The sequence below is a fragment of the Puma concolor genome, chromosome C2, assembly GCF_028749965.1.
Source record: "Puma concolor isolate L17-30 chromosome C2, mPumCon1.1.hap2, whole genome shotgun sequence".
Classification (NCBI taxonomy): domain Eukaryota; kingdom Metazoa; phylum Chordata; class Mammalia; order Carnivora; family Felidae; genus Puma; species Puma concolor.
Genome location: NC_141675.1, coordinates 160498084 through 160514606, shown reverse-complemented (window position 1 = coordinate 160514606; position 16523 = coordinate 160498084). Strand labels below are relative to the sequence as shown.

General features: G+C 43.0%; 1 protein-coding gene across 2 annotated transcripts in view; it reads left to right on the top strand.

The window, feature by feature from the left end:
* Position 1: 1 nt before the first annotated feature.
* LOC147577686 (uncharacterized) overlaps positions 2-16523 on the top strand; it is a 67589-nt gene continuing 51067 nt past the window's right edge. For both annotated transcript variants that reach the window (XM_086676242.1, XM_086676241.1), the window contains exons 1-3: positions 2-463; positions 11132-11319; positions 14907-15028. In XM_086676242.1, coding sequence (XP_086532368.1) covers positions 405-463; positions 11132-11319; positions 14907-15028 — 369 coding nt within the window. In that variant the 5' untranslated portion in view covers positions 2-404. The remainder of the gene's footprint in view (positions 464-11131; positions 11320-14906; positions 15029-16523) is intronic.

Genomic DNA, 16523 nt, shown 5'->3' with positions numbered 1-16523 from the left:
TCCTGCTTTCTCGAGCGGAAGACCTGCAGAGCGGAGGCGCAGCGCGTGGGGACGAGGCCCTCTCCCGACTCGTGCCGGGGGCTCGTTCGCAGACGAGAGCGCTCTCCCTGCGGCTGGTGTCGCGGACTTGCCACTGGCGAGTGCCATACGCACCTGCAGACGAGGAAGCCCGCGTTTGTCTGCGCTGAGGGCCCCTAGAGGGAAACCGGCCAATCGCGCGCCGCGGGCCCTCGTACCGGGAGGCGGACAGCCCTCGCCCCCGACCCCCGGGACGCGCGCTCCAGTCCTGGAAACGGGTCGGGACGCACCCAGCAGGCAGCCTTCCGGGCGGGGGCGCCTCTTCCCTGGCGCTGGGCGGCGACGCCCCGGGTCCGCGCCCCTTTGTGCGGCCGCCGGCGGGCACCATGCTGTCCATCGGGGGCAGGTACGCGGGGAAGAAGAGGAAAAAGCCGGCGCGGAGGAGGTACTAGGGCACAGGGGGCGCGGGCGGCGGGTGTGGGTCCCATGCCAACCGCACCCGGAGCTCCGCGGGATCCGACGCCGAGAGTACCGGCCTGGGGAGGGTAGAATGCGACGTCAAGATCCCCCAGTCCCACCCCAGAAGTGTCTCTGGGGGTCTTGCTCAGGTTTGGGGGCGGAGGGCGCTGACTGAACGAGCTCTTCGGGAAGGGCGCGCGGGGTCTCCCGGACCAGGGCGCGCCCGGGAAAGGGTCTCCCGGGTCCACAATCCCGGGACCAGGGCGCGCACGCCGGCAAGGGAAGGGGTCCGGAGTCACGGCGGGAGGTTGGAAGGGAGAGACCTTGCGTGGATGGGTGACTTCCACACTTCACCCCCATTTACCGACGGGATGCCAAGGCCCTGAGCACGGTCCCGACGCGGCAGGGTCCCTTCCACGTTCCTGGCGGGAGAGATCTGTGTGGCCCCTGGAGCTGGGCAGACGTTCCTGAGGACAATAAATCACAAGCCTGTGGAGAGGACACTCCTTGGGCAGCGTCCTTGGACCAGATACCCCAGGGTCTGCGCGCGTCCCGGAGCGGCTGGGGCGGGGCCCCGGGGCTGGACCACACCTGGCAGCGAGGGCCTGGCGACAACCCGCCCTCAAAGCACATCCCCAGGGACGCAGAGACCCTCCTTCCACCCCCACCCCCACTGGCGCAAGGGAACCAGCTCCTGGAGGCGGGTCTGTGAGAAATTTCCAAAACCTCTCAAAATATCAATTCTAATTCCATGTCGTTTTAAAATACATAAAATGCCGTGGTAGAAGTGAAGTACAAAAGGGCAAATAGCCCTTGATACCAGTGATAGGAAATGCTCAGAACAGGTAAATCCAAAAGTAGATCGGAGGTGGCAAGGGGGTGGGAGAGGGGAAGTGACTGCTAAGGGTTAGGTGTTTCTCTCAAGGTGCTGAAAAAGTTCTGGACCTGGGGAGTGGTGATGGCGATACAACATCCTGAAGGTGCTTAATGCCACTGAACGGTACACTTTAAAAATGGTTACATTGGTAAAAATTTATGGTGTTTGCATTTTACACAATAAAAAATATACACACCATGAAACTTCTCAGTAGGGGCATAGCTCAGAAACAAGCTCATCATAAGTTATTTGTCCAGGGCAGTGAAACCAGCCATCACTGGTTACTTGGAAAAAAAAATGTTAAAATGGGGGGAGGCATCCCTAAATGTATTACATATACTGTACATTTTTTTAATTTCACATTTTTATTTAAATTCTAGTTAACTAAAATTAACTTGGTAAGCTTGGTTTCCAGTGTAGAATTTAGCAATTCATCACTTACATATAACACCCAGTGTTCATCACAAGTACCCTCCTAACTACCTATCACCCATTTAGCCCATCCCCCACTCACCTCCCTCCATCAACCCTCAGTTTGTTCTCTATCATCAAGAGTCTCTTATGGTTTCCTTCTCTCTCTCTCTCTCTCTCTCTCTCTCTCTCTTTTCCCTTCCCTGTGTTCATCTGTTATGTTTCTTAAATTCCACATATGAGTGAAATCATATGGTATTTGTCTTTCTCTAACTGACTTATTTCACTTAGCATAATACACTCTAGCTCCATCCACGATGTTGCAAATGGCAAGATTTCATTCTTTTTGATGGCTGAGTAATATTCCATTGTGTATGTATACCACATCTGCTTTATCCATTCACCAGTTGATGGACACTTGGGCTCTTTCTATAGTGTGGCTATTATTGATAATGCTGCTGAAAACATTGGGGTGCATGTGCCCCTTTGAATCAGTATTTTTGTGTGTTTGTTTTTTTATCCTTTGGGTACAATTGCTGGGATGGGATGGAGGGTAGTTCTATTTTTAACTTTTTGAGGAACCTCCATACTGTTTTCCCGAGTGGCTGCACCAGTTTCCATTCCCACCAGCAGTGCATGAGGGTTCCCCTTTCTCCACATCCTTGCCAACATCTGTTTTTTCCCGAGTTGTTAATTGTAGCCATTCTGACAGGTGTGAAGTAGTATCTCATTGTGGTTTCGATTTGTATTTCCCTGATCATGAGTGATATTGAGAAGCTTTTCATGTATCTGTTAGCCATCTGAATGTCTTCTTTTGGAAAAATGTCTGTTCATGTCTTCTGCCCATTTCTTCACTGGATTCTTTGTTTTTGGGTGCTGAGTTTGATAAGTTCTTTATAGATTTTGGATACTAAGACTTTATCAGATATTTCATTTGCAAATATCTTCTCCCATTCTCTAGGCTGCCTATTATTTTTGTTGTTTCCTTCGCTGTGCAGAATATTTTTATCTTGATGAAGTCCCAATAGTTCATTTTTGCTGTTGTTTCCCTTGCCTTCAGTGACATCTCCAGCATGAAGTTGCTGCAACCAAGGTCAAAGAGTTGCCGCCTATTTCTTCTCTAGGATTTTGGTGGTTTCCTGTCTCACATTTAGGTCTTTCATTCATTTCACAAATTTTTTTGTGTGTGTGGTGTAAGAAAGTGGTCCATTCTGTATGTTGCTGTCCAGTTTTCCCAACACCATTTGTTGAAGACACTGTCTTTTTTCCATTGGATATTCTTTCCTGTTTTGTCAAAGATTAGTTGGCCATATAGTTGTAGATCCATTTCTGGGTTTTCTATTCTGTTCCACTGATGTATGTGTCTTTTTTTTGTGCTGGTACCATATTGTCTTGATGGCTACAGCTTTGTAATATAGCTTGAAGTCTGGAATCATGATGCCTCCAGCTTTGCTTTTCTTTATCAGGATTACTTTGGCTATTCAGGGTCTTTTGTGGTTCCATACAAATTTTAGAACTGTTTGTTCTAGCACTGTGAAAAATGCTGTTGGTATTTTAACAGAGATTGCCTTAAATGTGTAGATTGCTTTGGATAGTATAGACATTTTAACAATGTTTGTTCGTCCAATCCATGAGCATAGAATATTTTCTTTCATAAGTGTTCTATAGTTTTCAGAGTACAGATCTTTTACCTCTTTGGTTAGTTTTATTCCTAAGTATCTTATGGTTTCTGGTACAATTATAAATTGGATCAGTTCCTTGATTTCTTTTTCTAATGCTTCATGATTGGTGTATAGAAATGAAACAGATTTATGTACATTGATTTTATGTCCTAAAACTTTGTTGAATTCATGTATCAGTTCTAGCAATGTTTTGATGGTGTCTTTTGGGTTTATACAAAGAGTATCATATCATCTTCAAAGAGTGAAAGTTTGACTTCCTCCTTGCCGATTTTGATGCCTTTTATTCATTTTTGTTGTCTGATTACTGTAGTAATTTTTGTTAGTCTGATTACACACAGACTAACATCGTTAGCAAACCACAAAAAACTGGCATAAGTTTTCAAAACCTCTGGGATGCAGGAAAGGCAGTCATAAGAGGAAACTATATAGCAATCCACACCTTCCTAAAGAAGGAAGAAAGGTCTCAGATACACAACCTAACCTTACACCTTAAAGAGCTGGAAAATGAACAGCAAATAACACCCAAAACCAGCAGCAGACAGGAAATAATAAAGATCAGAGCAGAAATTAATGCTATCAAAACCAAAAACACAGTAGAACAGATCAATGAAACCAGAAGCTGGTTCTTTGAAAGAATTAACAAAATTGGTAAACCATTAGCCAGTTTGATCAAAAAGAAAAAGGAGGGGCACCTGGGTGGCGCAGTCGGTTAAGCGTCCGACTTCAGCCAGGTCACGATCTCGCGGTCCGTGAGTTCGAGCCCCGCGTCGGGCTCTGGGCTGATGGCTCAGAGCCTGGAGCCTGTTTCTGATTCTGTGTCTCCCTCTCTCTCTGCCCCTCCCCCGTTCATGCTCTCTCTCTGTCCCAAAAATAAAATAAAAAAACGTTGAAAAAAAAAATTAAAAAAAAAAAAAAAAGAAAAAAAAGAAAAAGGAAAGGACCCAAGTAAATAGAATCAAGAATTAAAGAGGAGAGATCACAACCAATGCAGCAGAAATAAAAACAATAATAAGAGAATATTAGAGCAAGTATATGCCAATAAGATGGGCAGTCTGGAAGAAATGGACAAATTCCTACAAACATATACACTACCAAAACTGAAACAGGAAGAAATAGAAAATTTGAACAGACCCATAACCAGTAAGGAAATCGAATTAATAATCAAAAATCTCCCCAAAACAAGAGTCCAGGGCCAGATGGCTTTCAAGGGGAATCCTACCAAACATTTAAGGAAGAGTTAACACCTATTCTCTTGAAGGTGTTCCAAAAAGTAGAAATGGAAGGAAAACTTCCAAACTCTTTCTATGAAGCCAACATTACCTTGATTCCAAAACCAGACAGAGACCCCACTAAAAAGGAGAACTACAGACCAATTTCCCTGATGAACATGGATGCAAAAATCCTCAACAAGATATTAGCCAACCAGATCCAACAATACATTTTAAAAAGTATGCACCATGACCAAGTGGGATTTATACCTGGGATGCAGGGCTGGTTCAATATCCACAAAACAATCAGTGTGATTCATCACATCAATAAAGAAAGGACAAGAACACAATGATCCTCTCAATAGATGCAGAGAAAGCATTTGACAAAATACAGCATCGTTTCTTGATAAAAACCCTTAAGAAAGTAGGGATAGAAGGATCATACCTGGAGATCATAAAAGCCATATATGAATGACCAAATGCTAGTATCATCCTCAATGGGGAAAAACTGAGAGCTTTCCTCCTAAGGTCAGGAACAAGACAGGGATGTCCACTCTTGCCACTGTTATTCAACATGGTATTGGAAGTCTTAGCCTCTGCAATCAGACAACACAAAGAAATAAAAGGCATCCAAATCAGCCAGGAGGAGGTAAAACTTTCACTCATTGCAGATGACACAATACTCTATATGGTGCATTCCTATACACCAACAATGAAGCAACAGAAAGAGAAATCAAGGAATTGGTCCCATTTACAATTGCACCAAAAACCATAAAATATCTAGGACTAAATCTAACCAAAGAGGTGAAAAACCTATATGCTGAAAACTATAGGAAGCTTATGAAAGAAATTGAAGAAGACACAAAAAAAAAAGGAAAAATATTCCATGCTCCTGGATAGGAAGAACAAATATTGTTAAAATGTCAATACTACCCAAAGCAATCTACATATTCAGTGCAATCCCTATCAGAATAATGCCAGCATTGTTCACAGAGCTACAACAAACAATCCTAAAATTTGTATGGAACCAGAAAAGACCCCAAATAGCCAAAGCAATCTTGAAAAAGAAAACCAAAGCACGAGGCATCACAATCCCGGACTTCAAGCTATACTACAAAGCTGTAATCATCAAGACAGTATGGTACCGACACAAAAACAGATACTCAGATCAACGGAACAGAATAGAGAACCCGGAAATCAACCCACAAACGTATGGCCAACTAATCTTTAACAAAGCAGGAAAGAATATCCAATGGAATAAAGACAGTCTCTTCAGCAAGTGGTGCTGGAAAAACTGGACAGCGACATGCAGAAGAATGAACGTGGACCACTTTCTTACACCATACACAAAAATGAACTCAAAATGGATGAAAGATCTAAATGTAAGACAGGAACCCATCAAAATCCTAGAGGAGAAAGCAGGCAAAAACCTCTTTGATCTTGGCCACAGCAACTTCTTACTCAACACGTCTCCGGAGGCAAGGGAAACAAAAGCAAAAATGAACTATTGGGACCTCATCAAAACAAAAACTTCTGCACAGCAAAGGAAACAATCAGCAAAACTAAAAGGCAACCTACAGAATGGGAGAAGATATTTGGAAATGACATATCAGATGAAGGGTTACTATCCAAAATCTATAAAGAACTTATCAAACTCACCCAAAAAACAAATAATCCAGTGAAGAAATGGGCAAAAGACATGAATAGACACTTCTCCAAAGAAGACATCCAGATGGCCAACCGACACATGACAAAATGCACAACATCACTCATCATCAGGGAAATAAAAATCAAAACCACAGTGAGATACCACCTCATACATGTCAGTATGGGTAACATTAACAACTCAGGCAACAACAGATGTTGGCAAGAATGCAAAGAAAGAGGATCTCTTTTGCATTGTTGGTGGGCTTTCCAGCCACTCTGGAAAACAGTATGGAGGTTCCTCAAAAACCTAAAAATAGAATTACCCTATGACCTAGCAATTGCCCTACTAGGTATTTATCCAGGGGATACAGGTGTGCTGTTTTGAAGGGACACATGCACCCCAATGTTTATAGCAGCACTATCAACAATAGCCAAAGTATGGAAAGAGCCCAAACATCCATCAATGGATGAATGGATAAAGAAGATGTGGTATATATGTACAATGGAGTAGTACTCGGCAATCAAAAAGAATGAAATCTTGTCATTTGCAAGTACATGGCTGGAACTGGAGGGTATTATGCTAAGTGCAATTAGTCAGTCAGAGAAAAACAAATATCATATGACTTCACTCATATGAGGAATTTAAGAGACAAAACAGATGAACATAAGGGAAGGGAAACAAACATAATATGAAAACAGGGAGGGGGACAAAACGTAAGAGACTCCTAAATATAGAGAACAAACAGAAGATTAATGGAGGGGGTGTGGAAGGGGGGATGGGTGAAGTGGGTAAGAGACACTAAGGTATCTACTCCTGAAATCATTGTTGCACTATATTATAACTAATTTGGATGTCAATTTTAAAAAACAACTTAAAAAAAACTGGCACAATGTTCTACACCATGGCATCTATGTTTTGTAATTGATCCTTAGGCAACCTAGGAGGTAGAGACTTCTATTATCATCCCCCTCTTAGGGCTGAGGCATAGAGCCTGGGTGGTGAAGGGGCTTCCCAGTTTACCTGCTGCCTCACTTGGACCTGGCCTCTTTCTGTGGCTTGTTGAAAGAGGCTGGGATCCTGCTGGAGAAGACGAGGGAAAACCTCATGAGACAGGGTCACCTGGTGAGCAGGTTCCAAGGAACCTTAGGGGGTAGTGAGCTGAGCTGTTGAGCCCCCTCCTCATTCATTTGGCTGGCTGGTCCCCCCAGTTCAGGCTATTATGAATAAGGTGCTATAAATAGTCTTTTGTGGACATATACTTTCATTTCATCCCAGTAAGTACCTAGGATTGGAATTTCTATGCCATGTTTAACATTTTAAAAAACTGAAATCATTTTCCAATGAATGAGAGTTCCAGTTACTCCAGATCCCCTCCAACACTTGATGTTGTCAATCTTTTTAATTTTATCCATTTTAATATATATGTACAAGTAATTTATTTTAATTTGCAGTTTTCTGATGAAGTATAATGTTGCCTATGATCCCATATGCTTTTTGGCTATTAGTATATTTTCTTTAGTGAAGTATCTATTCAAATTATTTACCCATTTCTAATGGATTAGTGAAAGTCCTTTATATATTCTGGATACAATAACTTTTTTTCAACTACATATACTACATATACTTTTTTCCATACTTAGTTTCTTAATTTTGTTGAAGTCCAGCTTACCAATCTTTTTCTGTTATGGTTTGTGCTTTTTGTGACCCATCTAAGAAATCTGCACATCACAATGTGTTCATGTGTTCATGTCTGTAGGATCTATAACTATTTCCCTTCCTTCCTTACTATTGGTAATTAGCATTTTCTTTGGGGGGTAATTGATTTGATAGATGATTATCAATTTCATTGATATTTTCAGTTTTCACTTTCATTTATTTCCTCCATTTTCTGTTTCATTGTTCTGCTTTTACTTGATCATTTTCTTCCTTGTTCTGCTTTTACTTGATTATTTTCTTCCTTGTACATACTTTGGGCTTAGTTTACTCTTGTGTTTCTAGCTTTTAAGAAGGAAACTCAGATCATTTACTATAAAACTTTCTCCTTTTCATATGTAAGTAAGGCGATAGTCTTCCCTCTACACATTGCATTAACTGCACCCCACAAATTTTGGTATCTTGTCCTTCATTACCAATTAGATTTTTTTCTTATTTCCTTTGTGATTTCTCCTTTGGCCCATGAGTTGTTTTATTTTTCTAAGTTCATTTATCTGTTTTGAGAGAGAGAAAGAGAGAGTACAAGCAGGGGAGGGGCAGAGAAAAGGACACAGAATCCCAAGCAGGCTCTGTGCCATCAGCATAGAGACTGACGCAGGGCTGGAAACTCACAAACTATGAGATCATGACTTGAACCAAGATCAAGAGTTGAATGCTAATTGACTGAGCCACCCAGGCACCCTGGGCACATGAGTTATTTTAAAATGTGTTAATTTGCAAATATTGAAGATTTTTCAGATATCTTTGTTACTGTTTCTTAAAAATCATTGTGTCTGAGAATGTACTCCGTATGATTTCAATCTATTTAAACATACTGAGACTTGTTTTATGGCCCAGAATATAATCTCCCTTGATGAATTTCTGCTTGTGCATAAAAAGAATCTATATTCTGCAGCTGTTTGTTGTAGTGTTTTACAAATATCAATCATACTAAGTTAGAGGAGAGGGTTCATGTCTTGTATATCCTTAATAATTTTCTAACTATCTGTCTTATCATTTAGTGAGAGAACACTGCAGCAGTCCCCAATTCTACTTATGAATTTGTCTGTTCCTCCTACCAGCTGTCTCAGTTCTTGATCCACATATTTTGAAACTCTGTGAATATATATATATATATATATATATATATATATATATAAAATGACTTTTTTTAAATTATGAAAACATCTCTCTTTATCTTTGGTAAGTCTTCTCTGTCTGATAATATAACCACTCAGGCACTCCAGCTTCCTTATGTCTAATGTGCACATGGTATGTCTTTTTCAATCCTTTTACTTTAACCTGTGTCTTTACATTCAAAATGTGTTTCCTCTAAACACCATATATCGGGTTTTGTTTTTTCAGCCAGTCTGATAATCTCTGCTTGTTTACATTTTTGTAATTTCAATGTGGTTGAGTTTAAGTCTGCCATTTTATTTCTATTTGTTCCATCTATTCTTTGTTATTTTTCCTTCCTTTCTTTGGATTTAATTCTTTTTTAGTATCTCATATATCTCCTTTTGTGACTTATTAGTTGTACCTCTTTGCTTTATATTTTCAGTGTTTGCCCTAAGGCTTACAATGTAAATCTTAACTGATACTACCTACTTTCAAATAATATTATACTGCTGCATGGATAATGTAATCACCTCAGAATAATATAATTCCACATCCCTTCCATCCTTTGTGCTATTGTTTTCATACATTCTACATATGCCATAAACACCACAGTGCAACACTATTATTTTTCTTTAAGTAGTCAATCATGTTTTAAGTAAATTAAAATCATTAAATTTTTATCATCTACAGCATTGTTTATTCTTTCATGGAGATCCATATTTCTGTCTAATATCATTTTTCTTCAGCTTGAAGAAATTTTTTTAATATTTATTGTAGCTCAGGGGCGCCTAGGTGGCTCTGTCGGTTAAGCGTCTCACTTCGGTTCAGGTCATGATCTTACAGTTCATGAGTTCGAGCCCCATGTCGGGCTCTGTGCTGCCAGCTCTCTGCCCCTCTCTCTCTGCCCCTCCCCCACTCACACTCTGTCTCTCTCTCTCTCTCCTTCAAAAATAAATAAACATTACACAAATTTTAATATTTATTGTAGCTCAAATCTTCTGTAAACATTCTTTGAGTTTTTGTTTGTCTGAAAATGTCTTTACTTTGCCTTCATTTTTTTTTTTTTTAATTTTTTTTTCAACGTTTATTTATTTTTTTGGGACAGAGAGAGAGACAGAGCATGAACGGGGGAGGGGCAGAGAGAGAGGAAGACACAGAATCGGAAACAGGCTCCAGGCTCTGAGCCATCAGCCCAGAGCCCGACGCGGGGCTCAAACCCACAGACCGCGAGATCGTGACCTGGCTGAAGTCGGACGCTTAACCGACTGCGCCACCCAGGCGCCCCTCTTTGCCTTCATTTTTAAAGGATCTTTTCCTGAGTCATGGAATTCTGGGCTAACAATTCCTTCTTTCAGCACATTAAAGATGTCATCCCATTGCATCTTGGCTGGCATTTTTTCTGATGAGAAGTGAGCATTCATTGTATCTTAATTCATCTGTATGAAATGGGTCTTTTTTCTCTGGCTCTCTCCATCACTGGTTTTCAGCAATGTAATTACAATGTACCTTGGTCTGTGTGTGCATACAGAAAAGGAGAGAGAGCATACACATAGATGTGTGTTAATGTAGGTTTGTGAGTGTGTGTGTGTGTGTGTGTGTGTGTGTGTAGGCTCAATTCTTAATAATTTCCTAAATGGAGTTTCAGCCATTTCAGTGTTAATTGTGGTATAGATTTCCTAATTTAAAAAATTGCATATGGATGCAAATATGTCAGGCTACCAGAAAGTGGGGAGGAATGGCCAGTCCCCGGCTCCTGGTGCTTTGAGGGCCACCAGGTCTAACATGTGCACAGTATGAAGTGGCCTCATCCATCCCGTGGGCCCACTGGCCAGGAGGGCAGAGCCTCCGTGGCGTTTTATGCATGGGCAGAACCTGAAACTGTAGAACAAAGGTTTGTGCCTCCAAACACCAGGAATGTGGGCCAGATAGTGTCTGGCACACCATTGGGGCCCTGTGGGTGATACAAGTGACAGTGCAGAGAAAGGCAGAGAATAATGGCTTCTCTCTCCCCGCCAAGTCCTAAACCACAGCCTCCAGAAGGAGCCAAGTCCAACCCCTCTAAACGGCACCGGGACCGCCTGAATCAAGAGCTGACCAAACTGACCAACTTGCTGCCCTTCCCTGAGGATGTGCGGGCCCGGCTTGACAAGCTCTCCATCCTCAGGCTGATTGTGGGCTACCTAAAGGTGAAGAGCTACTTCGCAGGTAAGTGGCAGCCGTGGTTCCAAAATAAGCTATGAGAGGAGTCTGTGCACACAAGCACTTGGAGTTAACCTTCTGTCCGGGCAAAGGCTGCACCATGGTGTTTGGTCTCAGGCAGAGGAAGAAGGCAGCATGCTCAGCACAGGTGCAGTCGGTGAACCAGAATGCAAGCGTGTAAGTGGATGCCCAACCTGATGTGTAAATTCTGGGCTCCACACCATCTCTCAGGCTGTCCACAGAAGGAGATGGACACAGGTCCCAGCCTGGCTGTGTTTTGCACCAGGCTCAGAGACTGGCATATGCAGAAGTCCCTAGCTGATGGCCTGAATTCTTTCCTTCCGTTGATTTGTCATTTCTTGTGATAAGCCAAGTGCTCCTCCACCTTGCAGAACTTTGGTTTAGAACAACCATTTTTATGAAACTACGATATGAATTGAGATATTTCTTATTATCTTCTGGAGCACTTATTCTCCTAAAGTTCTTTACCATGTAATGGGCACAGTCTACTCTTCCATGTCCTGCCTGCTAATTCACTGTGTCATTGCTGAAAGGTAGTTTTAACCCATTCCTGCAAGTGGAACTTTTACTCAGTAAATCCAGAGATGCAACTGAGCACAGGTGAGCTTGTGGCCGCCAGTTTCTCCTAGAGGAGGAAAGTGTGTCCCTTCTTAACTGGTAACATGCAGTCCAGGAAGACAGACAGGAAGACTCTGGGCCTGGATAACATGTGACAAATTGTTACAGCAGCTGAAAATAGAAATTAAAAAATTAATTGGATCCAGTCAACATTGAAAATACAATGAGAATTATGAAACTGCCCAAAATGCAGTGAAAACTTTAGAGGAGCAGCTGCTATTTAATCGCATATAACAGTAATGTGGACTAGCCATGTAATGGTCAAACACATTTGAGGTGCTGGCCAGGGGCCTGGGGTCAGAGGGCCAGGATGACTGCTGAACAGATACAGGGTTTTCTTTTGGGGTGTTGACAGTATTTTGGATCTTGATGGAGGTGGAGGTTGCACAACATTGTGAATGTGCTCAATGCCACAGGGCTGCTCAGTTTAAAATGGTTAATTTTATACTTTATGAATCCCACAGGGGCTGAAATCCTTTGAGGGAAGGGAAGCATAGGCCCTTCAAAGTCCTCTCATTACCCAGAGCCTGGCCTTGAATAACCTTGCCTCTGTTTCCAGGCTGCCTGCCTAGAGCTGTGCCTGGGCCTTCTCTCCTCCAGATGTCTCTGGTTTGTGCCATGAGCACAGGGGCTGTGCTGCAGGCCACTGACAGTGGTGGAGACCTTAGACCCTCTGACCTGGGTCTGGTTTCCCCCAAGGATGGCCCAAAGGAAAGAGGCACATATGTGCCCCTGGGATGCTCTGGAGAGCTGCTGTCTTTACTAGTTGTGTGTTGTGAACTGCTTTCACACGGAAACACCTTGAACCTCGGCCAGTCTAAAACCTGGTCTGTTCAGAGCTGTGGATCTCAGTCCTGTCTCTCCCACCACTTTTGTACACTCCTCCTCTGGGTCTCTCCTCTGAATGGATGAATGACTTCCAAGGCTGTTTCTCATGTAGGCAGGAGTGGGGACAGCCTGGGTGAGAGGCACAGCTACCTCAAGAGCCAGCCTGAGGAAAACAGTCCCCATTCCTTTTGGACCCTCAAACAGGCAGGAAGGCTGGACCCACAGGATCCACACACACAACGGCTTTGTTGAGGACCCACTACTGTCCACAGGATCCTAGCCTCCCCAAGCCATAGAACCCACTGAGCTGCCATATCAAGGTCCCAGCTTCCTCCTGCCATGGCCTAAGACCGAGGCTAGGGCTTTCCCTATCCCTGCCTACTTCCGCATTCAACAGGACAGGTGCCATGTGTCAAAAGTTTCATAACTAAGCAGTTAGCCCACATTCATCTGCTATATGCTCTTCAAATCCAGATGCCCGGTTCTCCCTTTCTTTGTGACTCAGCATTATGTAATTTTCATATTATGTAATTCATAACAAAGGATTGTCATCTATTGAGCATCCTCTATGAGCCAGGCTTTTTGTCCAGGTATCTCATCTGAGTCTGTGAGGCACTGTCATCATCTGCCAGTACTGATAGAAAAGTAAGGCTCAGAGAACTCAAGGATTTTTAAGGTGGCACAGCAGAGAGAGAGAGCCAGGACTGAACCTGCTCTCACTGCACTAGGCAGAGTCTCTGTTGCCATGAAAATTAGGTAATTTGAAATCACAAACTCAAGCTAGAGAGAACTGGATGGCTCATCACTTGGGTCTTAGACCAGCTGGGGCCCACTGTAGAGTAAGAAGATAAAGAGACTTTGCTGGAGACCTGGAGATGGTGGCGGGGGCGGGGGGGGGGGGGGGTGCAGGGGAAGCACATAGTCACATGTCCCAAAGAGACAACTGGCTGAATGAGAACCCACTGTTCACACTCCTGTGGGAACTTGGGGGACAGCCTGGCTGGGACTGTTCTGCTGATGGAGGAGCACATTAGCACTCAGCTTACAGGGAGGTGGAGGATCCTGAGAAGACATGGAATGCCTCTGTAGAGTGGTGCAGAACTGGAGGTGTGAGGGCATTCTAGATCCCCGCCAGCCTGGGCCTGGCCCAAATGCCTCATTCTTCACAGAAGAATGTCTTATTTCTAGGCTATCTCTATGTGGGGCTGCTCTTGGGTTGAATTCGTTCCCCAGCACCAGCCCCATACCTTAATCTTCCCCAGACAACCAGCTACGTCTCTAGCATGCAGGCCACTCCAGTGGTCCCGGGCCAGAGACAGAGGCAGGAGTGCCCTAGTTTCCACAGGGTTCTCTGATGAACCCTGTGATGAGCTTGTTTTTAAAACAACTTGCAGACCTCTCTGTACAAATGACTTTCCTCTGATTTCAAGCAGCCTCGACTTTTCACAGCTGCTCTGTCTTAGATGTTGGCTTGAACAAGCATGAGCAGCTCCAGTAGCCCTTGGGTTTCTTTCCAGGAATCATGACCAGATCACTTAATGGGCACTTCTGAGGCTGTAAGATGCTTTCCTTTTCTTCCCCCTCTTTATTTCAGAGCTACCATGTATTTTTTTTTATTTCTTCCAAATTTTTATTTAGATTCTAGTTTGTTAACATATAGTGTAATATTGGTTTCCAGAGTATAATTTAGTGATGTATCACTGACCTATAACACCCAGTGCTCATCAGAAGAAATGCCCTCCTTAATATCCATCACCCATTTAGCCCATCCCCCCACCCACCTCCCTCCATCAACCCTCAGTTTGTTTCCTATTAAGATGGTTTCCTCGGGGCGCCTGGGTGGCGCAGTCGGTTAAGCGTCCGACTTCAGCCAGGTCACGATCTCGCGGTCCGTGAGTTCGAGCCCCGCGTCAGGCTCTGGGCTGATGGCTCAGAGCCTGGAGCCTGTTTCCGATTCTGTGTCTCCCTCTCTCTCTGCCCCTCCCCCGTTCATGCTCTGTCTCTCTCTGTCCCAAAAATAAATAAACGTTGAAAAAAAAAAAAAAAAAAGATGGTTTCCTCAAACACAAGCTATACCAACAAAATTATTACATATTTGTTTTCAATGCCACCTTTGTCTTCCTCAGCCATCCTAAAGGACAGCATTGCAGACTGCTCAGGTGACCCACCCATGAATCCAGGAAGAAGTGAGCATACCTCTCCACAGGTCAATGCAGAACTGTTTTCTGAAGGGGACTTGCTTCTTCAGGTACTGTATGATATTTTCCAACTCTATTCCCTGTCAGTGGTTATAATTATAACAGAATCATGCCTCCGAGTTTTCCAGAAAAATTTTGTTTCAACTCTTATTGAATTTATCTTTAATTGCCATGAACGGTTTCTGGTTGAATAGAGTATTCTATATCTCTTTTTCCCATTTTTTGGATAGTTCTATAACTATTGTGCCATGTGGGTGGGAGTCACACATGAGAAGAGTCAGAAACCCTGGATGTCAGTCCTTAATGGCCACCTGCTAATCAAGTAGCAGCCAACTCTCCCCACAAGGATGATGCTGCATTTCCCTGCCTGCCTCAGGGGTTGTAAGACTCAGAAATCTGTCTTTCCAAAGGCTGTGTGCTTCAGATCCAGGAAATCTTTACTTTCAGGACACTAGGGGGTGTGTAGGTGCAGTCGGGGTTTGGTGCTGTCTTCAGATGAGTCATATGAATCAAAGAGTCTGTTCCCTGGAGTTTGGCGGCACAAGCATTGGTTTGCAGTTCCTGATAAGGGCCTTTTCCATGAGATTAAAGAGCCTTTCTGGAAGTGTCGTTTCCAAAAGACAAAATTTCCAGGTTGCACGATGTGATGCTTAAGGTCTTTCACTCCTGGGAACACACTGTGAAAACATGTAGTCCTTATTCCCAGATAAGATGCCAAAAGTATCAAACCTGAATTTGAGAAAACTGAAAAAATTTTTGGAGACTTTATATCTCTTTAAGGCCAAAAAGTTTAACAGGTGAATACTGTCTTCCTGTGAAGAAGTTTAAGAAGCAAATCATCTACACATTGTGGCAAAGTAAAGCCTGAAGAAAACTATAGCATGCAGGTCAGCTTTTAAGTTTTGTGAAAAGTAAGGACACTCTGTGAAGCCCTGGGGCATTACTGTCCAGGTATTTCCATTCTTTCTAAGTGAAAGCAAATAGATGTTAGCTATCCTTAATCAACTGGAATACTAAGAAATGCACTGCATAGATCAATTGCAGTGAAAAAAATTTGCTATCATCAGGAATGGATATTGGTAACACACGGGGGTTAGGAACAACAGGGTAATGAAGGATTACAGTGTTATTTATTGCTCAGAGGTCCTGGACAAACCTCCATCCCTGGCCATTGGGTTTTATCACAGGTAAATTAGGAGTGTTACAGGGACTAGTGCAGCATATAATGAGGCTCTGAGCCTTGTAATCTTCTATTATGGTCATAATGCCTTATAGGACTTCTTTCTTTATAGGCTATTGATTAATTCTGGGGAGAGGTTTTGAGGGATCTCTTTGAATCTTGATGGGAGGTGCACTGTAGATTCTGCCAGTAGCAGATGAAGATTTTGTCCATAAGAACGATGGTAGCTGATTCAATAGGAACAAATGATCAGTGTCTCCAGACTCAGCTAAACCACAAGAGATGGAGCGAATAGATTTCAAAGGGTCATTTAATTCACCTCATTGGCTATTTGATTAATACTGTCAAATTCTAGAATTATACCC